The sequence below is a fragment of the Gymnogyps californianus genome, chromosome 2 (genome assembly GCF_018139145.2).
Source record: "Gymnogyps californianus isolate 813 chromosome 2, ASM1813914v2, whole genome shotgun sequence".
NCBI classification, from domain to species: domain Eukaryota; kingdom Metazoa; phylum Chordata; class Aves; order Accipitriformes; family Cathartidae; genus Gymnogyps; species Gymnogyps californianus.
In genome coordinates this window covers 163,679,717-163,706,296 of record NC_059472.1, presented here as the reverse complement: position 1 = coordinate 163,706,296, position 26,580 = coordinate 163,679,717, and the positions used below count along the sequence as shown (strand labels likewise).

Genomic DNA, 26,580 nt, shown 5'->3' with positions numbered 1-26,580 from the left:
AAACAAGAAAAAGTTGGAGATCCCCAAGGGTAATCAAGTGTGCGCTGCAGCTTGTCGTTTTTATAGTCACATCCGTCTTTTGGATGGATTGCTACCTGCAAGTGCTCCATTTACTTTTCAGGAAAAAAAAAAAAAAAAAAAAAGAAAAAAGAATGACGGTTTCCAGCAATTGCACTTAACAGCCACTTTTTGCCAAGAGTTGCTGTTTGGCTCCCATGCTTCCAGGGAACATTGTTTTGTTTGTTTTCATTGGAAAAAAAAAAAAAAAGAATTAATAGACGGTCCCTCCAGGTTTTTGTCTAGGAGTAAGGATACACCCTTTAGAAAAGGGTACTGACCACAAGCTAAAGGGGGAAGAGATTAAATGGAGGGATCGCCTTTAACTCTTAGTGGTCCTTCTCAGGACCTTGAAAATGAAGTGTAAAGGAAAAGAAGAGAAAGGGGAAAGAAATTTCTAGAAATGCTACAAAAATGGGCGAATAGTATCACTATGTTGGTCATTTTCCACAAGCTTAATTCCTGCTCTAAGACAAGAATAGAAACAAAACAGAGGAAATGGCACAATGAGGGCAATTCATGGCGAATTTTAGAGCATGACGGATCGGGAAGTTCAGGAGATCGTGAAAGGGGAGTGTATTGAGTTTCTGGGATTCTTTTTTATCAAAATCTATAAATCTCATTACACAATGAAAAAGTTGAAGACCTTTCATTCAAACAAGCATGACTCAAGGGCAGTAGGGTATATAGTTCAACCAAGGTGAAAGGAGAATGAATCCTTTTGAATGCTAATAAAATCCACAAATCAGTTGCCTTTTATGCAGTGTGTCACTTCCCTCCATCCATTCTTCATTCCTGTGTTTATTTTGTGCTCAACCTCTTTACCAAATTCTGAAGTACACAGTAATTTATCACGGCATTACAGGCAATAGGGCTGACGTCCACATCTGAAGACCATTATAGCTGAGGTAGCTAACGGGTTCTGCCAATCGCTATTACCTGCCCATCTCTCCCTGCAGGATTAGACAGGGTGTGGAAGAACAGGAATGGCCATGGGCAGGCATCCATGGTTACACGGAGGTGGTCAGGAGCACAGGTCCCTAGAAAGTTTTACTCAGAAGCAAAGACACACAGCAACAAATAACTGGTCTGGTGGCAAACTGGGGTTTTATCTGGTGATAAATAGCTGGGGTCAAAATTTGCTTTCCCAAAATACATAACAGGCAATGACTGTGGCTTCAGCGAGAATAGGATTTCACTGAGAGGGTTTAAGCAAAGTCTTATTACTGTCAAATCAGAATTTAGTGTGTTAACTCCCTTTGTAGATCTGAACATATTAATTTGTCCAACAGCACGAGGGAAACTTCAAGTTAACAGGAACTGTACCTTCTCAAGAACATCATTAATAGCCCTATGTGGCGTATGATTTCAAGAACCTAAAGCGATGTGATCTCATAGATGGCTAATGTCTAATTATCAATGAACCTATTTAAACAGAGATTTGATTTCACAATTCAGCTTTGGAAAGTCTATAAAATGATGCATTTGCCCCCAGAAGGAATTCTGGGCTAAGTAATTTCTGTAATATCAGACAATTTATATACAAAAAATATGGTCCTTTCAAGGACATCAGGCTTGAGTAAAATGAAACCCAGAACCATTCTTGACACAGATGTTTACTAGAGCCCAGGCTTCAACTGAATCATGACAGCTGTATTCTTAATATAATTTTATTGTGTGACTCTTGGCACGTCCAAATTTCAGCTGGGTAAAAGGAGGGAAAACATTGAAATACTATGAGAAACTCTTTATTAGTATTATTGTGTTATTTTAATTTTTAAAAACATTAAGCTGTGAATTGTGACTGGTGCAGCTGGTGGATATGGAAAGACAATGGAAGCTTCCTGGCGTATCGGCTGTCATTATGTTATGTTTCAATCGCCTTTCTTTCCTTGCACGTGTTAAAAGTCTGTGTAGAGTCGAGCAACATGAAATCTAAAATTAAATTGCCGCAGTTACAATGGGGAGGCAGAGTATGTATTTACTTCTAAAGATAGATGACTAAAGTTAGGACCCATATCTCCTTAGATTGTCTATAGAATCAATGGAGTGGGAGCGGTTTCTCCAGGGGCGAATTCAAAGCACCTTGCTTGGGCTTCTTCTAAGTTGTCTTGTGCTGGTGCATGCAAAAACCAGATGGTACTTTGTCAGCTGTCTAAACCAGAGAGTGAGTACGTCTGCACTGCTGGTGCTGTCTATCCCTGGGATGACAACTGGCCCTCGGACAACACAAAGTGGATCATCTTTGCGTTGCTCAACTTTGCCCAGGAAAATTTTGGGAGAACGTTAGTTGGGATGGCACATACAGGCACTGACAACTGTGTTCCTGTACTTGGGAATATTCCCCTGTGCTTTTTCATTTACTAGCATCTGTGTAGCCACTCTCTGTGGGTATTTGATATGCTGTGAGCTACCCGGACAGGGTGGCTACTGAGACAATGGCAGGTGGTCCCTAGCTAATCTGTGAAAGCATCTACCCTTTATCATCTTTTCCTGTTAGAATGTGTAATAAATACAGAGGTTGGTCCCCAGGAATCACCAGGGCACAGACATGGTCTATTTGTCCATATGTCAGGAACTATTAGTGCATACATCGTGGGAGCTGTTTTAAACAACTGTGTTCCAGGCTTGCTCTTGATGTCAGGGAGATTTTGTTGAGTTTCTGGGTGATCACATGTAAATACCTTTGCCCACTTGACATTTGTTAGTGGGTTTCGATACTTGCTGCTTCATGCTTTTAATTCCTTTGCTGGGTATCTTCCAAATATTTTAATGAGACGATGACAGCTTTCAAGTGTGCTTGTCTAGCACAAAGCAAAACCATTTGTGCCAGGAGTGGGGAGACCATTAGCAGCTATGGCCTTGCATTGTCTAGAAACCGCTGTTCTCAGTTCAGGATCTAAGTAAGTAAGTATTACAAAAGCACTTTAAATGTACCATCTAGCTTTCCGTTCTTTAAGAAGAAGGGAGGGGTTTAACCCTGGAATTCTGTTGAAATATATTTTCACTTAATTTCCAAGAGCTTTACTGTTAAAATTGTTTAAACATTATCACTGTGAATAAATACACCAACAAATCACACTTCGTTTACTTTGACCTGTTTTTTGTTTCTTCACTAGTGAAACAGTTACTGTACATCTTTCTTCTATTTTATTTATTATTGTGGTGATCATAAGCAGCAGCTAGAGCAGCTAACGTGACATAGTCCTATTACACACTGAATGGAAAGGCAGTATTGCTTGTTTTCAAAGTTTTGGACTTTGAAGCGTAGAAAACAGACCAAGATATTGCTCTTTGCAGGGTGTAGACTAAGGACCAAATTGTGAATCTCACGTTTTCTCCATCACTATATGTGTTAAGTTACCTCAAGCTTGTCAAAACAAACTATTTACTGTGGGTGACTTCTGCAACTGTTCTGCCTCATAGATTCTGCCAGGCAGAAAAGGGTCAATTTTTGGTCAATGGATGCACTAGGACACCAGCAAATAAAGTTGAAAAAAGATTCTGGAAAGTGGGCACAAGGTCCTGGTATCCTGCTTCATTTCTAAGTATAATTTAGATAGAGCTTACTTCCAGGTGAGGGCCTGCTTTGCCTGCCATACAGAGAAAGAAGTTTCCTTTCCCCAAAGGCTAGCATCAAATCAAAGGAGCAGTCAAGAGTAGAAAAGCAGAAATTGCCTCAGTCTTACAGGTTGGCACCTGAAGAATGGTATAGAGAATGAAATTGCGTTGTGTGGCAAAGCAAATTAAAAATCAAGAACCATGAACATTTCGTGTGTTAACACAACTGATTTTGTTTATTTTTAAACCACCCCAAAATCCAATCATGCTGTATGTACATAGACAATACACAGGATAGCACACCAAATGTAGCAAGAAAGAAAAAATGTATTCTGTTTTAATTTGCTGGCGATCTTCTTTTTTTTTTTTCATTGTACATCTGCTCAACTTGATGAAATGATCCAGGCTATATGGATTCCCATGTCAACCCTCTCTCCATTCCCTGTCTCTCTAACAGGAGACATCCATCATATTACCTCTGGGGTGTTTGTCTGGATGGTAAAGTGCGCACCTTTTTATGTAGGTTCCTCTGGGCCTCATTGCTTATGTAAAACTGTTTAGTGCAGAACAAGTGTATCAGCATGTATCTGCTTTAACTATATTCTATAATTAGTAGGTAAGACCAGCTAATGCTTTGGGTTACTCAGGAAATCATAAGTAGTACACACACAAAAATGAAAACAGAAAATAGACTTCCACATCGTTTAGAGTGTTAATTTTCTTTACGTTTCCAGTGTCATTTATTTTGCTAAGCACTGCTGCAATTCTTTCCACTTGTCTTATGCTCTTATATTCTTACAAAACAGTATACTAGGCTTTCTGTATAAAACATATATATAAACATTTATATATATATATATAAAAACAAAGCAACGACCCCCAAAATGGACTTACACACAGATATGTATTTGTCCCTCATTAGAAATATACTGTGTGTAATCTATTCATTGTCCCTGAATGTCACAGCACTGGCTATTAGAATGGGATCAGGAAGAAAGGGGCCTTTTTTTTTTCCTGGTTTGTTTTAAAACATACAGTTAAATTATGTAAGATAAACAAAAGCAGAGTAGTCACAGGAACAATAAGATCCTATCTAGATATTGGCACCATGTTGTTCTTGTGGCCGTTGTTATTACTACTCTCTAATTTGACTTCTAGTTATTACTTCCCAGGAATTAATATATCTATACATTTTTTGTCATATATTCTCTCCCCTCACAATGAGTTGGATGTAGGTTCAGGGAGAATGAAACACTAGAAAATCTAAATGGATCCTCGGACTCTGGAGATTCTTGTCCTGCTTAACTTTTCTGGCCCTCTTTCTCAAAGTTTATCAATCATTTAGAAAATTATGGTTAATTCTACATAACAAGTAATTTTTTAGCGGCCTTTCCTTCCAAAAGATGCTTTTGGGCAATGATTTGAGATAGTTTTTCACATGCAATGCTGGCATTAGATACCAGCCTTGCATATTTGTGTAACTTTTTCCGGTATAAGCTCCCCATTATTGGTACAGATGGTTCTCTGTCCTCGGTATCTATTCTTTCAGCAAACAGACTGGTCATTTGAACTACTTATCATTACTGAGTGATGTGCTGGGAGAACCACCCACGCTAAATACACCAGAAAATTTGGTGGTGGCGAGGGAGGGGTTAAATTTCAGCCCAATTTATTTAGCTCACGCAAAAATGTCTAATGACTTCTTGGCCTGAAGACTCTGTAATTGAAAAACCCCAGATATAAAAATGCTATTAAGATTGGAGGCAAAAAATGGAAAACCATATCGAATTAAAAAACAAAGTACTGCTCGCTGGTTTACAAAGAGTCTATAACACTGACAAAATCTTCGGAAATCAATGTGCTTTTTTTTTTCCTTGTCCTTCTTTATTTTGGCTTCATTTCAACCCGGGAGTTCATATCATCTCCTTCCAGATCATACTCTTCTACTTGGCCGCTGGTCCACACCTTCATGCGGTCAGTCAGGTCGCTGCTTCTGGGAGCCAGGATGAAGTCGTAAATCAGGGCAGCACTTGCTCCTCCGATGATTGGGCCAACCCAGAAGATCTGAAACACAGTTCCAAGTCCAGTTAATACATCAGGTATTACTGCATTTGAAGCTGTTCTGAAAATCTCCTCTGAGGATTTTCACCATTAAATTTACAGTGAAAACATTAAAATTACAGTCTATCGCCTGAACATTTCCTTAACAGCATGGCAAGAAACCAGGAATTTCTTACCATGAATTGGCAATAGACCCAGAGATTAATAACTGTGACTATGTTGTCAAGTTCTGATATTTAAAATTAGGTAGCTACTGGTAAATCGTCTCTGTTACTCCAGATAAATTTGGCAGGGGAGCACAATTTCTAAAAGCAACAAGGGCATTAGATTCCATTCTCCCACTAACTTTCAGCGATAAGTGAATTAGAAAGTAATACTTAGTGAGGACCTAACTAGGGGCTTAATTTGCTTCTAGCTGCTCTTTACCTAGTGATATTGCTGTAATTGTACTGCTCTAATCACTTAAGGCAAGTAAAGTTTGGAGGGAGAGGTAGTAAAAGTATTTTAGTAGACAGGTTGATTTTATTAGAAATAACAGATGATTTTGAGGGATTTACATGGCCAAAGAGCTCCTGAGTCTGAAAACGTGTTTTCTTTTATTCAGCAATATCAGTGGTTTAATATGAATTACTACCTCTATCTCCTTCTCTCTGTACAAAAGAAAATATTTTTTGTATGAAATTCTGAAAATACTAGCTACCAGCTTAGTTACGTTACCTTAGTATCCCAATAGAAGTGTTTAAGTGGGAGATAATGGCAAAATTTCCCCAGTGTCCTCCTTTTGTGTTTTACTCTTTAGATTAAAATGGCATCCATATCCAAAATTTTCACAACCTATTGTACTACCACTAAATTTCCATGAATGCCTATGCAACTGGCTGCCAAAATCATGAGTAGGAGAGTTGGAACAAGCTACATTTTAAATTTTCAAGAACACATGCTCATTTAGGGCTTTTATATCAGCCTTCTTTATTGAGCTTTAGTGAAATAAGTAAATTTTCATGAAGTTCCTCATTTTAACCACATGTAACCACAGGGGATAAGCTAAAATTTATAGTGTTTCCAGAGCACTTATCCATGAAAGCACATAAGCAGAGGCTTAACTTTAAGAAGAGGAACATTTTGTTAGCTTCCAAATATTGGAGGATCCATTTCAGTTTATAAACCTGCTTAAGAACCTTCCTAAATTAGGTCTTACCAGATTAAGCAGTAGCACTTTACAAACACAGTTTAAACAATAAATACTCAATACAGGATTCTGTGTAAGGAGGCTTTAACATTTAAAATATTTGAAATAAATAAACATAAAGAAAATCTACTGTATTACTTTGAACATACACGCTCAGCTTGAGGACTTCGTGATCTCCTGAGGCTGGTCAGGAGCAAAAGGAGATTATTCTTTGTTAAATGAAATAGAACTGGCAACTCACTGACTTGGTGCTCACGATATGTGTTTAAATATTTCTGATCTTGTAGATTATGTATATGTGGAGCCTCTTTTAAGCTAAACAAATTTATTCAACTTACCCAGTGATTTTCAAAGTTGTTGGCAATCAGCGCTGAGCCAAAAGATCTGGCTGGGTTAATTCCACAACCGGTGTAATCAATCTAGGAGGTGGAAGGAGAACCAGTGGTGAGGCACTGATACACATGTGGCATCTTCATTACACAGGAGGGGAAGTGGCAGGCTGCAGCATGGTTCAGATGCTCACAACAGCTTCATTCATCCCACCCGCTCTTCCTCAGAAAAAGGGGATTTGCCATGTGCCTGTCCTGTCCCACCAGGGGAACAGGTCCTACTGCAGCGACTCCTCCCAAATGCGCAACCTCATTACTTATTGCCACAGCCACATAGCTCAAGAAAGAAGGGCCAGGCATGTTGAAGAAACAAGATCAGTCTCTGAAGTGGAAGGAGAAGGAAGAAACTATCATCTGCCCATCATCTTCCTGCCTTCACTGGCCTGTCCTGAGGTGGGACATTACAGATATCAAAAGTGAGAACTAAAACTTACAGCAAGAAGATGTCCCAAGGCAACAGAGAGACCAATGGCCAAAGGTGCTGATCCTGAGACATCATTCCTTCTCCGATCTGTGGTGGCGAGGACACATAACACCAGCTGGAAGGTAGCAATGATTTCGATACCTAGTCCTTGGCCCGCATTGATTCCCTCTGAAAGCTGCATGGAGACAAGAAGGAAAATGTCATTTGATATTCCTACCTTACTTCAACCAGTACAACAAAGTTTTGCAGGATCTGCTTTCTCAATAGGAAAATGCAGACCTGCACAGCCATTTCTCTCCTTGGGTTGCTTTTACTTAACAGGGGAAAAAAAAAGAAGGGGAAAAAAAAAAGAAGGAAAAAAAAAAGTGAATAGAAATTAGTTTTGAAACACTCACTGCTGTACTCAAGTCTAGGTGTAACCAGCTTTTGTTGGTGATTCAACATGGTTGCATGGTTGCTGCATCCAGCCAAAGCGAACGCTCAATCACTAGGCACAATGAGAACGTAACTGATCTACGTGTGAGAAATAAATGAGCCAGAGATTCGCCTTCAGTAGTGTTTACCCATAGAAGTGAACTGTGGTGCCTTGAGACATTCATTCATTGCTTCTGAGAATGAGGATCCTGTGGTCATGTCAAACATTGCTCAGCTTGCCTTCAGCAACAATTGCTAAGCAAACAGGGGCAGGAAGAGGAAGGGACAAATAGACAGTGAGAAAAGTGCATAGCTCTAGGTAGCTTGAAAGTACCTCTCTCTCTTTGCTATTGACAAGTCACATTAATCTTTTCTTCTCTTCTCCCACCAATACTTATTTTCTGTAATTCAATATGAACTCTTCAAAACAAGGACTTCATGTGAAGTCCTGCAAAATGCTGGCCTCATGGGCAGATTTCCACATTAATATTAAGACAGCTATACTGTGATTCAATTGCCTGAAAATATGCCTCTAATGTCACTTGAAATACCCTGAGATATCCACAGTGTTCATGTGGGACTGGTAGAGGTGACACAAGTCCCACAGAAGACCAATGGTATCTAAAATGTCTCTAGATGTCAATGTTTAGGCAACGTATCTCAAACTTGATAGGTAAAGAACGTAGTCAATGGAGATGAGATCCATTCAGCTGATGAAATGTAAGTGATCATTGGAGAGTCAACTGAATAGCTCTGTCTTTTATTTTGTATTCACTAGGTCTCATTTGACTACAACAAGATCTTTTACACTTAACTCACATGTAGACTAATTTTAAGTGTCTTTTAGACTCAAACTGAATCTCACTCAACTTCTTTGAGAGCCATAAAAAAACATCCACAATTCAGGAATCCTAAGGGGCTGATGGGGGAAGTATTTCATTTTCCTGCTGAAGTAAAGCAGATTCTCTAGAAAAACTCACACTGGCAGATTTGGATATTCTAACTGTATTTTTAATCATGAAATCAGTAGAATTTCTTATTAATGTAAAGGCTGTAGAACATATTGAAACCACAGTAATTCACATAAATGGACATTATACAGTAGAAACGCTGTCATATTTCAGGAGTACTGTTAGAAACTTGTGCTTAACAAGAAATCATGGAGCTAAACTATTCAATGTTATAACAAGTTTTGAATTCTGCTTCTAATTGCTATTTTAGGTGGTATCTTAGTTAAGACAAGACAAGCCTGTATCTGAGCTGAATAACTTGGTGTTAAGCAGAAATAACTACATTGCACGGATAGGATGAAACATGAGCTTGGACAGAGGCCAGAGAAAATGAGAATGTGAGTGACTCAGAGTAGGAAGCAAACTCTGCAAAACTTATACTCAAGAATAGTGCTATCAGTAGGTCATCCCATCTGTCATAGTCTCTGCATTAAAAACTGCTAGGTCATACATGGCAAAAAAGTAATTAAATGTTATTGTGACCTATCCAGAACAATGAAACTATGGGAAATCATGCTTTAAATCTGTTCTTGTGGTTTTACATCCTGATTTCCCCAAAACTAATATTTGAATAACCTTAAAACTTAAAGATGTTTAGCTGAACTCTTTCACTTTCCACTTTTGCTCTTCACTTTTCTTTGTTTTCTCTGTAACAAAGCAGCATAATATCAAATTTCTAAGCACTGAAAAAAAAATCATCTGAGTCTTCAGCCAGCATAAATCTGATTAGTTACATCAAAAACAGTGAAAATACATTGATTTCTAAGACCTGCCAATATAAAGCATTAATAATATATTTTTATATCTTGTTCTTTAGTATGCAGGACTGATATGCTTTGAGTTAGAAGCAGTTTATCCACAGATAGAAGGGAATTCTGGTAGAAATGGTAAGGATTTTGGTTCCTTTGGCACCCACACATTAGAAACTGAAATCAGTTAATGAAACCTTCAGCATTAGTAGGACTTGGATGTGAGAAATACAAGTCTGACATAAATATATACAGATGAGCCGGCAGTGAAAATGACATGATCCAGAAATTAATGCTGAATGCCTGATATATCACTAAATTAATATTCTATTACTTTTGTCATCCCCTTTTAAAAATAATCACTTTTTTTCGCTGCAGAGACAATGGGATTTGTGGCTCTCAACAAATTAGGCTTCAAATGTATTCCATTGATATCAAAAGTAATAGTATCACTTTAAGAATCTGGACTATAGACTCTCTGGAAAATCCTGTCTCACATTTGAAAGGCCAAATGGTCAAACATAAAAGGCAGATGTATTGGCAAATAAGTGAGTGATATACAGATGCCCAAAAGTGGATAAGAAACTAAATTCTCTACTATCATAATGCAACTGTTAAACCGCAGAGAATCTAGATCTGAGGTCTGACGCATTGATGTCAATATTTGACAAAGCCTTGGCATTTCAAACAATTAAACGCTGACCTACCATTAGTCTTTCCCTTCATTTGAAGGGCTTCTATAAAAGCAAAAAGACAGTAAGAGCAAAATTATGCTTTTAAAACCTGTGATAATCCTTATCTTTGAGAGACGGAAATCATATTCTTCCTTTCCCTCCAGGAAAACACATCCTATAGCTGACGTGACTTGAGGTCATTCTCCCTGTTAATCAACACTTATTGATGGGCTGTGTGGAATCAAAGAAAACCTGGAAATATCATAGGAAATCTTTTGCTTTCCTCTAGCATGTAATTTTACGCAGCCTGCCAGGGACGTAAGATTCCACTGTGAGAGCAAGGACTCTGGGCCATGTTCCAAAATGAGACAAGTCGAGGCAAACCTTGGATGTTCTGCTTTGCTGTGGTCTGTGGATCTGCAGTATATAAGTGTAGTATCACAGATGCTCGTTATTTGCTTACTTGTCAGAGCTACAGTGTCACTACGACAGCAGCCTGGATCATCCAGGGTACAGCAACACATGGAACAGCATGAGTCTTCATCACCCTAACCACATCCCAGCCAAAGCATAACATGGGTAGTAGGAAGATGCATTTCCTAATATCAAGTTAAAATGTACATCTCTCTCTCTCTCTCTCTCATAGAATTGTAGAATCACAGAATGATTTGGGTTGGAAGGGACCTTAAAGATCGTCTAGTTCCAATTCCCCTGCCATGGGCAGGGACACCTTCCACTAGACCAGGTTGCTCAAAGCCCCATCCAACCTGGCCTTGAATAATTCCAGGGATGGGGCATCCATAACCTCTCTGGACAACTTATTCCGATGTCTCACCACCCTCACAGTAAAGAATTTCTTCCTAATATCTAATCTAAATCTACCCTCTTTCAGTTTAAAACCATTACCCCTCATCCTATCACTACACTCCCTGATAAAGAGTCCCTCTCCAGCTTTCCTGTAGGCCCCCTTTAGGTACTGGAAGGCTGCCATAAGGTCTCCCTGGAGCCTTCTCTTCTCCAGGCTAAACAATCCACACAGCTTGGTGTCGTCAGCAAACTTGCTGAAGGTGCACTCAATCCCACTGTCCATGTCGCCGACAAAGATGTTAAACAGTGCTGGTCCCAATACCAGCCCCTGAGGAACGCCACTCGTCACTGGTCTCCACTTGGACATCGAGCTGTTGACCGCAACCCTTTGAGTGTGACCATCCAGCCAATTCCTTATCCACCAAGTGGTCCATCCATCAAATCCATGTCTCTCCAATCTAGAGACAAGGATGTTGTGTGGGACAGTGTCAAATGCTTTGCACAAGTCCAGGTGGATGATGTCCATTGCTCTTCCCTTATCCACCAATGCTGTAACCCCATTGTAGAAGGCCACCAAATTTGTCAGGCACCATTTGGCCTTAGTGAAGCCATGTTGGCTGTCACCAATCACCTCCTTATTTTTCATGTGCCTTAGCATAGTTTCCGGGAGGATCCGCTCCATGATCTTGCTGGGCACAGAGGTGAGACTGACTGCCCTGTAGTTCCATGTGTGTGTGTATATTTATATTTATATAATCCTTGGTCACAGTGGATTTGCAAGTGTTACTCAGCTAATAATGCAATATGAAACATTTTGCACCTTTTGAATTTGCCGGTTTAAGCTCTTGACAGAACCAGGTAAGCATAACCAACATGAGTTGGTTACCCTTTCATTGTATTTTCCATATATTATTCTTTTTTTTTTAAGGAAAGCTTGAATTTTTGTAGAATACTTGACTCCAGAAGCTTCAGGGATGTATAAAGCTTATCTGAGTCTAGTAGGAAGTGGTACTCTACATTACAGATACCTGACTACCTGAGGCTGTCAATAAAACAAAGGCAAAAATCAACCGCTGGTCTTAACATCTAGCATTCTGCTACTGAGAATATCCAGAATATAAGGTGACCGTATCTCTGGTTCTTAAATAGATAGAATAATGCCTTGAAACATAAAACACAGTCACCTCTACTGTAGCGTTGAGGTGAAAGGGTCCCTTTCCAGTGACCTGTACCCACACTGCAATGACTTTCTTCCCTGCATTGGTAGACTGCTTACCAGCGGTCACAACAAGGTATGTGGGCTGACACTGCATTTGCCCTTGATGTATCTAGTGGGAAATCTCTGACCTCTTCTCATCTCAGTCCAATAACTCTCACATGCTCTGCATTTTAGGTGATGCTCATTAAGGCAACAGCAAAAATGTCAGAGGGCAGGGAACAGCACAGTAACTCCCTGAGCTTTTCATGCTTTGGACTTGTGAGGCTTGAAGAGAGGATTCAGTTCTTTAAGGAACAAAATATGCTCTAAGGGATTAAAGTGAAACACGCAAGCCCACATTCATCTCCAACACAGTTTCCCACAACATAGAAGTCAATCTAGACTTCTTTTTTGTTCACATGATTTGTTCCACTAAACTTCATTTCTAAGTCACTGTTTTGACAGGAGAAACACCAGAAACACATCCAAGAAATGGGTTGCATACCTCATTGGCAAGATCTGAGAGTTATATGTAGACACATATATCTGATCAGCTGAAGCAATCTTGGCTGCATTAGCTTGCCCTGAGTAATTCTCCCTTGATTGTAATAGCACCCAAGACGACAAGCAGAAGCCTACATGTAGACACCCCAAGTGAGGTGCATCCTTCTGTGAGCTGAATTCCGCCATTAATATTTTCACCTGAGTTCACTGTGAATCTGAACAAGTTTGTGGAATAAAAATCCACTGGAATTCAGTAAATTTACAGAAATCACATCTCTTCAGAAAGCTCCTGAGCTGCAACTTGTTGGAACCTAAGGAAGCACTTACGGCATGCTGAAGTCCTCTGCTTTGCATTACTGGACATGGGGTGAGGTACAATACTGGTTCCCCATTGAAAGATTAGCTTTATCTGGTAATGCTAATGTTGCTCCTGAGCAACCTGGTTTGAATTCAGTGCTGACTCTGCTTTGAGCAAGAGGTTGGACTAGACACCTCCTGAGGTCCCTTCCGAGCTGAATTATCATAAAAAAGACCTTGGTTCTTTGGAAAGGTTCTTCCTATGGGAAGGTCTGGGACAGAACTTCCTCAGTGTTGCTCCGGCTTGGCTGAGTTAATGTCTAGAAACAGCTGGTGACATATGCAGATAGTGGAGCCCCAGTTGGTGGATCAATCACTGTAAAGGCTCTGCATAGACATAATGCATATTGGTGAGTGAGTCAAGAGACATGTAATATAATCAAATGAGGACTGTTAAACCTGAGGGCAAAATTAATGGAAAATCATTATCTAGTCATAACCATGAGACTAACTAGTTGAGACGAACACCTGCTTTTTGGTCTTAGAATATGGGCAGCGGTCACATTGCTTCCGTTTCTCCACAACATCAGACAGGAGACGAGAACTACTGAAGCTTGATTCTCAGAAGTGCCCTTAACTGCCATGTTTAGCTGACTGACTTCCACAGCTTCAAGCAATAATTTGGGCAAATTAATGGTATGTTTTCTTTCCTTTTTTTTTTTTTTTTTTTTTTTTTTAAGAGCAGGATATTTATTAGTTGTCTGCCTTCAGAAGAGAAATGGGGACAGGAAATTAAACTGGCCCAAGGTAAACCCTCTGTACTTCTCTAGTGGCTTCATATTTTTCTCATTAGGAGTAAAAGTATATCAAGTTCAAACCTGTTTCCTGTTATATGGATAAGACAGTTTGTTATACAAGGTGGTTTCATCATGTGGTGCTATGCTCCATCTCATCCAACAAACCGTTAGCCATGGATTGTATCTTCTAGGGTCCAGCTTACTTTCATATAACAGGGATTAGTTTCTCATTGTTCCTAAAAATGATAGGCCTCTGGAAATGTAGAATTCTATTTTTCAGTAGGGGAATGTCAACTTGCTCCATTCTTATGAAACACTTCACTGCAAGCTATGCTGGCTGATGTTTTTTAGAGAGAGAAAAGTTAAGCCACAGCAATTTAGTGACACATATAACATCACTGATAGCTGAGACTTGTCTTCTTTGCATATCCCAGCCATCCCCTAGTTAAGGCAGCTTTTGCAGAACCCCAGCAACAGCATGGCTAGCACATAATAAGAAACATGTTGTGGACTGACTATAAATGTATAACCTTTTATTAAAGTGTTTTTAATATTTATGTTGGGAAAAGAACTATGTTGTCCTGTCCACACAAAATCTAGCATTTTAAGGAGCTGCACTGCAATAAATAGAATCTTTATATCAGACAGACCTCTTTCCTTGTGTATTGAATTCAAATAAACAGCTAACAACTTGCACCAGGCCTGCTGTTTTCAGCATTCCAAATTACTAGCTTATCTCTGCCATGGCAGACTTTTTTCTTAAAGGAAGACTTTTAACATTTTATTCAAGCAAATTCTCGCTGTTTTACTGTGTTTTCTTCCTGTAGCTTAAACTTTCCCTTCTTTGATTTTCCTTATTTTTCTTAATAAGGAAAACTCTTCACATTAATTTAAATGGTTCATGCTCTCTTCTTCATCCCCATGCTGGAAATATTAATTATGCTGCTTTATACCAACTAACTATCATTTAAGTGTTTAGCTGGGCAAAGTTCTTTAATGCAATGTTCTTCAAATCTAATCTCACAAATTAATCTCCCTACTTCCCTGAAAACCATCTTCCACTATCTGGCCTGTCATTTTTTCTAACTCTTCTCATTCTTTCAGCTCCAACTCTGTCACGAAAATAACTTGATAACTTCCATCTTGCTAACCTACCTTTCTTCTGCTGGAAGTCTGTCCCAGATCTCCATAGCTATAAACCTTCCTTTAACTCACAGTCAAAATATATTCAGAGACTTTATCCCCAGCTATTTACCTACAGTTATTCTCTTCTCTCCTTGCTATTTAACAGTATCACGCTGAAATGGAGGTTTCTATACCCATTATTTGAGTGTTAGGGATTCAGAGAGTACAAAAGTCTCATTTCTTTAGTAAGTAGAGACAGGCAAAGATCTAAAGAGTTTCACTTAAAATTATACGACAGGAGCACTCAGAAGAAGCTGCTTACGAGGCAAGGAATTAGCTTTGGATTGTATCCTAGATCAACAATAGAAGCATTCAGCAGAACCTAGGGACAAAACATATTGTCCTCTGCTAGATTATCTTTCCTATAAATACAGCCTTAAGAGCTCTAAAGGGGACTCATTCAATTCCCACAGCAGAAATCATGTTTTCCATTCTTTGGACAGCAGACACCCTCCAGGAACAAGACTAACATCCCTCCTCCCACCCTATCTTCAGGCTGATGAGAAACTAGCCAGGGCTTTGTTTTGCAGCAGCCTGGTATGCCATAAAGAGAAGAGTGATGGTTTTAAATGAAATATAAATGTATTAAACCAGAGCACATAAAGTTTACATGTGAGGTCAGTGACAGACAGTAAAAGTCAATTCCTCTATAGGACTTCCATTTAGCACAGCTAGTTAGAGATAGACCATTTGTCTCTATCTATATAGAAGATATCTATCTATCTATCTATCTATCTATCTGTATCTATCTATCTATATCTATCTATATCTATCTATCTATCTATCTATATTTATCTATCTATATATTTGTCTATCTGTCTATCTATATAGAAGCTCCATTCTCCCCAGCTGAGGTATAGAGCACCTTTTTAACATCTGGTCCTGCCCGGACTGGAGGCTCTGGCAGAAAGCACCAGGGGAAACCTGAGGTCAACCTCTAGGGTTTTGGAATCGGGGATATCGAGGATCTGAGGCCCGCTATACTCCAACTGAAAAAGAGATATTGGCAGCATATGAAGGAGTTTGAGCTGCCTCAGAAGTGGTCGGTACTGAAACACAGCTCCTATTAGCACCCTGACTGCCGGGCTGGATGTTCAAAGGGAAGGTCCAGTGTATAAACAGGGGGGAGCTGGCCGGGAGGGGCGGATCGCTGCTCGGGCATCGGTCAGCAGGTGGTGAGCAATTGCATTGTGCATCACTTGTCTTTTCTTGGGTGTTATTTCTTTTTTTTTTTTTTGTTATATTCCTTTTCATTACAATTATTATTATAATATTACTCTTAGTAGTGTATTTTATTTTACTTCGGTTATTAAACTGTTCTTATCTCAACCCACGAGTTTTACTTTCTTTTCCTCCTCCCCATCCCACTGGGAGGGGGAAGGGGGAAGCGGCTGCGTGGTGCTGAGTTGCTGGCTGGGGTTAAACCACGACACTCATTTAAACTTTTACTTTTTGATGTGCCTCTGGGAAAGTTGCTTTGGGGAAGCATTTTTTTTTTTTTTTAAATCTTGCTGCTGAGAAATAAACAACTCCTATTCAAAGGATGAGGAATGGTGAGTTGGGTTTTTTTTCTTTACCCAGCAAAAACCAAGCAAATAAATATTTCATTTTCCGTAACACTTTTGAAGCACTCATTTATACCATGGAGCTATTTATGATCTCCTGTATTGTCAGCCCAGAAGAAGATGGTCTTTCAATGGGGAATTTTGGTCATATCTGAATTTTGAGCCTAATAGAATCTTCCTTTCTATGTTGTTACTGGAATAACTAGCTGGATTTGCACAAACCTCACAGTATGGTTGTTGGCAATTGCACCAAAGCGATACTCATTTTATACTTCTAGACAAACACTCCAGCAAACCTGTGAAGTTTTCAAACTTTCCAAGCCTGAGGTAGTTCATACAGTCAGTCTTGTGCAGAGCATTGAAGATTTGGCATTTCCATGGAGTTAAAAAACAGCTCTGAATATCTGCAATGGATTTCAGGAATTAGGGGAACAATTCCAGCTCCTTCATTTCTCCACCTTGTTCATCAAGCAAGAAGTCGTATCAAAGGAAGGACAAAGAGCCGAATCTGACTTTATTCATTCCTCAGTCCAAATAGAGTCATCATTAACTTCAGGAGAAGTTGTGTGTACATGTGTAAGGAAATATGTGCCACAGTTCTGCTTTGAAAGAGTTCATTGACTTCACTTGGCACAGAATTAGTGTCAGGAGCCTGGAAAAGTCTGGTTTTCTGTGGTACCTCTCAGCGGTTCCTGGAGAGGGGACGCACAGGGCTCTACCAGGAAAGTACACAGAGGATTTCTTTGCTCCTTTCTGGTCCACAAATGCCAAAACAGAAACCCCTTACAGAGATTTCAGGACACATTTTTGCCCTCCTGCTGTTTATAGAGTTTCCTCCAGGATGTCTGTCAGGCCCTGTATATTTGATTTAACAGGCTGATGTTGTGCCTTAACCTCAGATCTCATTGACTTCAGTGGAGTTGCAGCAGTTAAACACCAGCACTAGCTTTGGCTCTGGATGCCAGAAAGATCAGTACTTTCCCATCAGGTTGCACATTAATAAATACACAGGACCGTATACTGCTCCCAGCCAGGCCAGAAAAACCGCCAGGAGACATTCACTTGCTCCATGCCACTGGTATTAATATTATTCTGGAGGTACTAAGGAGCACAGCCACAGACCATGATGTGCCAGGTACCGTATCAGCCCACAACGAAAAGGGTGCCTCTGCCTCTGCATATTTGTAATAAAGAGACAACAGTTTAAAGACAGGGAAATACAGAAACTGAGAAATGCAGACACATAACATACAGATAGTCTGCTATCTATGAAGCTGAGCACAAGCACAATAGTTTGGACTGGTTTCCCTAACTCCGGAATGGAGATTTTTGTAAGGATGAAGATTTCTTTGACATTTTCAATTGTGATACTAGGTAAAGATCTCTCTGTTATTGAATTCTCTCAGTTAAGCTAGAGAATGGACAAATAAGCAAAAATGTACTACTACTCTAAAGAAAACAGGCAATTTCCTCTTGAGACAAACAGGAAATTTTTCAAGGGCTATTTTTTCTTCCTTTACTACTTGTGATGTGGTTTAGTATCCTTGTTTTAAAAATGCTTCTTTTAAAAGTAGCTATATACAACCCAGATACTGATATTTTTTAGGATTCTCTGATTAAAGAAATGCTATTCTCGACTCACCTGAACGTTCACATTATCTGCTGAAGTACATGAGCCCCGCTACAATAACTTATGTGTTGCTTTTACCATTGCATCAATTTAACCAGAAGAGATCCATAATATTCATTCTCATGTTTGCCGTGGAAATTTCCATTTGTTCTCAGGCTGTGGTTCTTGCCATGTCAGATCTTGATTTAGAATCGACACCCACTAATAGATATTTTTTTTAAATTTCTAGTTAGTTTAAATTAGGAAACGAAATTTGGGTTTACCTCATCTGAAGAATCTTTCTATCTATTGATCTATCTGTCTCTGGTGTGTGAGTATGTGTGGAGGTGTGTATACACACACACAAAATATCCAAATACATATGACATAATACATAGAATGCTAAGGAAATGAAAACAGTTTTAACTGTTTATTCACCAGTCAGGAAGGGTGGTGGCAAAATTAATTTCCTTATATTTCATACTTAATCCTACTTAGTTTGACAGCTGGTCAAACACAGAAAAAAAATTGTTCTCCAAAAATCCCAGTGTGACTCCATTTGAATTACAGTATTAACCAATCTACCAAATTAATAATGTTTTTAGGCCTATTGCAACTTATTATTTTACAACCCTCTGAACACCCCTTTCATCAGTTCCTATCATTTCCAAGTAGAAATAAATAAAGAGGACCTTTAATCTGAGGCTTGCAGAGCATTTTTCAAACAATGCACCAGTCATCCTTGGATCCTCTGGACATGGACCCAGTTCATGGTACAAAACCCACTCTGAACCACTCTGTTCTAGCACCAAAAGAGTGGCCTGCAGGTGGATGATCACTAAGGGCCTCGCCTTGTGCCAGAAATGGCCATGCTGCCGCATCCCTGCATGCTCTCTGCCAAAAGCTCAGGATATGGCTATGTTATTATAGAAGCACTAAGCAAATCTTCATAGCAATGGAAATAAGCGATAGCTTCTGAGATCTGAGATAAGGATTAGAGCTACAACCCCTGTTATCCCCAAACGTTCTGGAGGATGGGTGATAACCCATCAGGTTTACATCTCAGCCCAGATGCTTCTGCTGTCACTGTGTGAACACATTAGAAAGCAGCCAAGACTATGGCCGGTTTTGAGCAGGTGCCTTTCCTGTATTCCACCTCCCCAGCCTGGTGCGACACGATACAATGCTGGCATGCTATAAAAGACTGCTGCTGCAAAATTAAAATTGATTAATGAGCCTATTGTTGTGGCAGTCTTTGTTAAGAAATAAAAATTCCAGACCGGTCTCATGTTACAGGAACCATTTTGCTCACTCTAAAAATGCAGGAACTTCTGGACACTTGTAGAAGCTCAAGTGTTTAAGCACGCAGATGTCCCAGCACAGGCAAACTTGGCAGGAGAAGCCTACATTGGATCGAAAACAGGGAGGGCAGAGGGCAGTGACAAGGAGAATGAAACTCAGTGTATTGAAACTTGAGAAAAGCACAGTATATAATCTGCATTGAGAAAAGGCATCCAAGGATTTTTAATAAACACTAGAGGTCAGGAACTCAGCTGCATGTCTCGTCCATCCAGTGACACCTCTGGAACTGCAATTTTCCGTACTGACTCAGAGGAAAAGCAGCATCACTTACTCAATTGTCCACTCACACTGTCAAGCGCTCAGTTTATTTTGGAAGTTCTTCCAACTCAACTCGACTTCGTTTAATTTGAGGTTGGAGGAGAACAGACTCATAGGGCGCGGGCACAAAGAGAGAGGGAAATCACAGGGTAAACACTGAGTCATCAAGGCCAATCATGCAAGTGCCGCTCCCCATGGTTAGAGGGCCACCACTGGTGCACTGGTTTGGACCAAATGTGGGGTGTCTGGTGATTCCTGTCCGTGATCCCCTCTGAGGCAACTTTCTAAAGGATGGGAAAGATTCAGTGAGGAATATCAGGATAAAAACATCAGTACTGACCCCACACACACCATTAAATGGCGTGGCAGGTGTCAACTTTATGAAAGGGAACGCTCAGTGCAGGGGCAATTTTATGTTTGCACTAGAGGTCTCTGTGCCTTGGAAATTTGTTGGGAGAAAAATCACCAGCATTGATGTTCTAGAGATAAGATGATACATCTGCAGAAGCTAAGGATCCACACATCATATGCCCCATCCTATGCTCCAGTCTCCTGGAGACAAGAGATTGTGCAGCCTTCAGCTTTCCCAAGTAGCAGAATAAGGCTGGAGCTGGGGGGCACATAGACAGCAGAGAAAAAAAGCCATCTCCAGCATAGGGGTTCAAAGCTGCTCTGCTGCTGCTGGACCACAATCCAGCTAAGTGGGATTACTTATGGAAAGGAGTCTCATTCTGTACTGCGACTTTGGTGAGGGTGGAACGTGTCTCAAAGTAGCAGATACTGCCCTGGTATGAAGAATCAAGGAGAGCAAAGGGCTCCCTTCTCCCTGTCTTTGAGAAAGGATTTGGAGTTGGACACTGTGTGTTTATCACCAAAGGGCATTGCACTCTTATGTGCACCAATTCTTCTGCCACAGCTGATCCAACTTTGGGGACACTCTGCTGAGCAGTAGTGGCAGAGACACAGCCAATCGCACTAGAAATCCAAAGGGTGTTCCAGCAACAAGCGGCTTTCCACGCTCCAGGGGTGGTATCTACATGACTATTCACCTGTCTTAAGAAAACGCTCCAGACCTCTGAATCCACTGAGCACAGATCTCTTCTGGCTTTTCCAGAAAGTTCTTCAGTTACGTAAACAACATTTATCAGTCCACTGAGTGTTTTTTAAAACCAAGTCTTTCTATTTGTTATTCTTGGTTGTTTTTCTTTTCTCTTTATCTACCCTGAGCAACACTACCTTCAGGTCTGTTTTCCTTGCCTACAATTTTTTGATCCCCTTATAACTTTTAAAATAATATCTTTCATCATAAACTTCAAGGCAGAGTTTTCAAATAGTTTCCAAAATGTAGCCCTGAGACTTAGGGGGCACATTTCCTGGCACTCCAATCAGTATGAAAAAATACAGAAATTATGAAATTGTAGAGCAGTGTCTGTATTTTTCACAAACTCTGATTATTTTTAGCAAAAAAAAAATTAAAAAAACCCTGAGCTAAAGAAATTTTCTCAGCATGTTTTTAAAAGCTTGATAAAAGTTCTCAAGATAATCATTGCTGAACTGTAAATATTGTGTTACCTTACAGTACAGAAGTCTCCTCTCACCCGCCTTTCCTGCTTGAGCTCTTTGTTGGTCATTAACTGCCTGTGATGAATAGTTTCTTCCATTATCCAAACTACACATCTGTCCTCACTAGACAATAGCCAGCTATGCTAGCAGATGAGTGCATTTTGGACTAGGTATTCTCTATTCTTACAGTTTCACCCCATGGAAATTTGTACACGTAGTAATCCAATTGCCAAAAAAAGACACAAGATGATGGAAGGAAAAATATTTGAATTTTTAGAACAACAAACACACTGCATACTCCTCTTTCAGCTTTTCCAATTCTTGAAGTTTTTACTTTGGCCCCCCACACCACTATTAAAATATATGGGAAGTTAAGTGTCTTAAAAGGATACAGTAATCTAAATACCTCTCTGAATATTGTCCAGAATGTCTTATTCGGAACCAGCCAAAGTAACTAAGAATATTTCTGTTGAGTTCAGTAAAGTTTGGATCAAACTCTTCATATGTGACTGTTTTGCTTGTCTTTTAGTATAAAACAGACCTTAATATTGAACATGTTAAAGGAGCATCCTGCTTTTTCATTCTCCCTTCCTTCTCTTCAACCTTACACCTTCCATGGCTGTTTTTTGTGCTTAATTTGCTTGTGTTTCCCTTTTTCCCTTTGGGTAATGAGAAAGGCACAGATTCATCCCACTTCATTTTGGATACTTAATGGAGGCTCCCAGCCTGGAGCCTCATCATACCAAGGAAGAGCTGGCTGTCTCTGGAGGACAATTCAACGGATCTAAAGGCTGAAGTACCTCTCTTTGTCTCTCCTTCTCTGTGAACTAGAGAGGAACCTATGGAATTGGGTTCCTCACTTGGACCCTCAGTGCCAGACCTACAGCTGGGCAGGATAAATCTAAGTTCAGGCACGCAATCCCACCCAGTATCCACTGGGGACACCGGATAGCCACTGACGCCATTAAACTGCTCCCACCACATTCTTCCTGTAAAAAACACCCCTCTAAGAGCACGGCAGGGTCAGAACAGAGGACACAGTCATGCGTGTCCAAGCCCTCTTCCCAACCTTGTCAAACAAACAGCACTCCCTTTCTTTCTATTCTTTTTCTCAATAGTGAATCTACACCTTGTTTTCCACAGGAAGGGCAGGAAGACAAAGCGGGTGGCGGGGATGCCACCTCTGTCCCTCCCCTCCTTGTCCTCACATTAAAAAGCATGATGTAAAAACAAATCTCTGTGGTTTCTACTTATGGTCTATTTGCTGAAGGAGGCAGCGTGCTCTTGGTGTTGGGTTGTGGTTTCAGGATATACCCCGTTGTGATCGGCTCTGCACAAGGACAGCCGTTCTGCTGTTCTCCCCTGCGTTGGGCTCAGACCCAACTCCCCCCTCAACCCTCACCTCCCCTCCCCAGACAGTCCAAGCTTGTCAGTCGGAAACGAATGGATTTGCTTTCCTCTCTAGTTCTTTCTTGCAAGGGAGAAAAACAGCTGCTGCCCTCCCCATCCTCAGGGAAGTCTCCTCACTGCTCCTCTAGCCAGAACATTTATAACTGGATGTGAAAGAGAAAATAAAAAATCAAAATTCTGAGTATTTGGCAATGACAAGCACTGAGACTGGGGCTTTTAGGAACTATTTTATCCATTAATTCATGCAGAGAAACTGTTACCAGATTTGTAAAATTGGTATGATGGAGACTTACACTATCTGGTTTTGCCTACAGTGTATTTTATGGCCTTGAAAACAATGTATTCGATTGTATTCCAGAGGTATTCCTCGGGGGGGAACAAGGCTTCCACCCTAACATGCAATTTTTGAGATTCATGAAGTAGTCTCCTAAGCTTACTAAAATCAGTGACTGCACTGATCTTTCCTGAACTTTCCTGATCTTGCCATCTGTCCCCATAGGCTCTTCTCTTCTGAGACGTCCTTGTGCAGGACTCTGAATTACATCTTTGTAGCTTGAAGAGTTACTGACTGAGGAGCAAGAAGAGTCTGGGGCGATCATCTACACCCCCTTTACAAATGGACAGTTTCAGGGCTTTTGGATAGAGGAAGGAGCCGGCCATCAGCATTTTGTGGCAAGCAAAAGGGGAAGACTAAACGCGAGTGCTACTGAAACCAGACCTCCCGTGTTTAATGGCAGTTGGACCTCTCGAGGAAACCACTTGGGCGGATACCCTGTCCCATGCGGTTGAGCAGTTCCCTCTGTGAGTGGTTTCAGAGGAAAAGATCACGTATCACACACACAGCCAGAGCCTTCTGGAGTTAATAAAATGATTCGCTCTTCTTCCCCAAAATGTTTTGGATTAACCCATCAAAATTTCCGAAACGGTGGCACGATGGAATACCTGCAGGCACCAGGCTCGAGGGAGGTAAGCAGCTAATCCCCAGAGTAACACAAGGGTGCATGACACTAAACTGCTCAGGAATCACCTTCTTAATATCAGATTTATTACGTTTTCAAAAACTGCCTCATTTTCTGAATTAACTGTAATGCTACAGCATGCAAAAACATATTACTTTATATGTTAATTTAATTTTTTTGATCCTTTCTTCCCCTTTTGCCTAAATGATTTCTGAAAAGGTATTGTATTTGCAGCTTTATGTCCCAAATACCCCTGTGACTACAAATGGGCATAAGATTTCAAATTAGCTCAAGTCTCAAACTGCAGTCAGGAATATTCTGCAAGAAAGGGGCCATAGAAAAGATGTGAAATATTTGTTCTTAACAAAATCAGGCGAAATAAGTGACTAGAAGGCAATTTCCATTTATAGTACTCTGTGTACTGCAGTGGCTGTAGCACTGCCTCTGACAGTGGGATGATTTCAAGTTTAAAACTGTATCTGTCCTTTTTTCTCCTGTTATGGTACAACGACAACAGTAAAATGACAACATTTTGAGGAGGAGGAGTTGTGGCGAGGCAGTTTTTATGCAGCAGGATGTGAGCACCTGGCTGGGAGAGGGCTGAAACCTGCACCCCTGTTAAATGTAGCTGTCTCACATCTTTCTCCAGTCTACACCTGAGAATTCAGAGTTTTTTCCAGTTTTGCACAGCAAAAGGAGAAACACACCGAAAGTGCAGCTGAGATTCTGCGGCAGGCAGGATCTGAGCACTCTGCCTAACGCAACAGGTAATGCTCACCCCTTTGGTGACAGGGTTTCTCTTGCTACACATCTCTCTCGCTGTTCCCATAGGTTTTCATTGCAGTCATCATCAGGTTACACAAACCATTAATTAGGTATTGAAAAAGAACCGCATTCACAGAAGTGAAAACAACATTGGTACATGCACATTAATCAGTATGTTACCTGAAACCTTCAGAACCACGAAAGGGACTCAATCATGCAACTACCACTGATTTCAATGTTAAATGGGTGTCAAAAGGCACCTTTCAGCAACTTGGATGTACGAAATTGAACATAAGCAAAACTGATCACGACCATAATGTCCTAAAGCTCCGAAATGGGGGTAGGGAGGAAGGACTGTCCCTATGACATAGATCCATCCTGGTATCTATCAGTCAGGAGTGGATCCCCTGCTACAATAAGCAATTGGCTGCCTAAGGTCACCATCACCACCACCATCACCACCACACACCCCCCCCCCCCCCATCTTTACTAGATTACAGGTGTTATATTTCTACTTAAAAAAAATGAAGGAGGAATTAAAAGTTTCTACTTACCGAGTTGAGCCCCAGGAGGTTGTTTGGGAGAGAAGAGGTGACTCCCGACAGAATAGCTGTGGCCACCACTGCCCCCAGGCACTGGGCAATGATGTACATGAGCGCCTTGAAGATGCTGATCTGGCAGCTCAGCAGGAGGCCCAGGGTCACGGCCGGGTTCAGGTGTGCGCCGCTGATGTGGCCCACGCTTTGTGCCATGGTAGCGATGGATAACCCAAAAGCCAGCGAAACCTTCACGTTGTCCTGAGACCTTGTTGATGTTTTGTTGCCCACCACTGGGAAGCTAAAACCCAGAGCCGAGCCAATGCTGATAAAAATGAAAAGGCTCATGGCAAGGAACTCAGCCACCACTGCCCTCCAGAACATTTTCTTTTTGAATTCACTAGCCATCTTTCCTCTCTCTCTCTCCCCCCTCTTCACTTTCCCTTCTCCCTCTCTCCCTTCCTTTGCCTGATATTTTTCCTTTGAGGTCTGAAGAGAAATCTGGAGAAAAAATACAGTCCTTGGATTATTTATAGGGCTTTGGGTGGTCTGTAGGAGGGAAGGGGTGTTGCACAAAAGGAGGAAAGAACATCTACATAGATGCTGACTGCTAGATTGATGTAAGACACTGTATGCCTGCCAAAGTTTTTTCTTCCTTTTTTTTTTCCCCCCTCCCTTAACAGCGTTCGATCTCTGCTGCCGTTTTTAAGAGGCTTTTTAAAATTCTTGGAAAAGTCTTTAGGAGTGCCTCAGGAATTTTACCCTCACTTCTTTAACTCCTGTATCATCATTCAGCACACGGATTAGAATGAAAGCTTTTACAGGATTTCTGTCTTGAGCTGGTCTGAAACAAAAAGCAAAGTTATCTGTGCAGACTGGTAAGTTATTCATGCTCAGCTTCACCGGCGGCAGATAACATCCGAAAGTAGTAAATAAAACTGACAACTAAATCCACACTCTAGAGACTTAAGTACCTCTGTTTCATTTGAAAACAGGTAGAAATGTCTCTTCTGCTGGCTCTGTGGAGACTTGGACTTGTTTCTGATGCCAAGCCTGATGGCTGTACGGACAAACACATGTATTTACACGGGCTCACACAAGCTGCTGTTAACTGATGAACAGTGAGGATCAGTTTTAATCTCTGTGACCACTGTGTAAATCTGACATAACACTGCAAGTAAGGTGGAAGCTTTCTATGGATGCAATTTGGATGCTGAGGGGCAGATGATTTGAGGGG

General features: G+C 40.7%; 1 protein-coding gene across 1 annotated transcript; it reads right to left on the bottom strand.

The window, feature by feature from the left end:
* Nucleotides 1-3,826: 3,826 nt before the first annotated feature.
* Nucleotides 3,827-25,809, bottom strand: AQP1 (aquaporin 1 (Colton blood group)). The gene is made up of 4 exons (XM_050890747.1): nucleotides 25,362-25,809; nucleotides 7,692-7,856; nucleotides 7,207-7,287; nucleotides 3,827-5,682 (listed from the first exon to the last, which is right to left on the bottom strand). The coding sequence occupies exons 1-4, from the start codon at nucleotides 25,749-25,751 to the stop codon at nucleotides 5,503-5,505; spliced, it is 816 nt and encodes a 271-aa protein (XP_050746704.1). The 5' UTR covers nucleotides 25,752-25,809; the 3' UTR covers nucleotides 3,827-5,502.
* Nucleotides 25,810-26,580: the final 771 nt, after the last annotated feature.

What these genes read in the sequence shown, in the direction of transcription:
- AQP1 (XM_050890747.1), bottom strand. Translation starts at nt 25,751, where the DNA reads ATGGCTAGTGAATTCAAAAAGAAAATGTTCTGGAGGGCAGTGGTGGCT. An exon ending in ACCTCCTGGGGCTCAACTCG is followed by an intron (nt 7,857 to 25,361) that starts GTAAGTAGAAAC and finishes GTCTCCATGCAG; the next exon opens with CTTTCAGAGGGAATCAATGC. An exon ending in CCTTGGGACATCTTCTTGCT is followed by an intron (nt 7,288 to 7,691) that starts GTAAGTTTTAGT and finishes TCCACCTCCTAG; the next exon opens with ATTGATTACACCGGTTGTGG.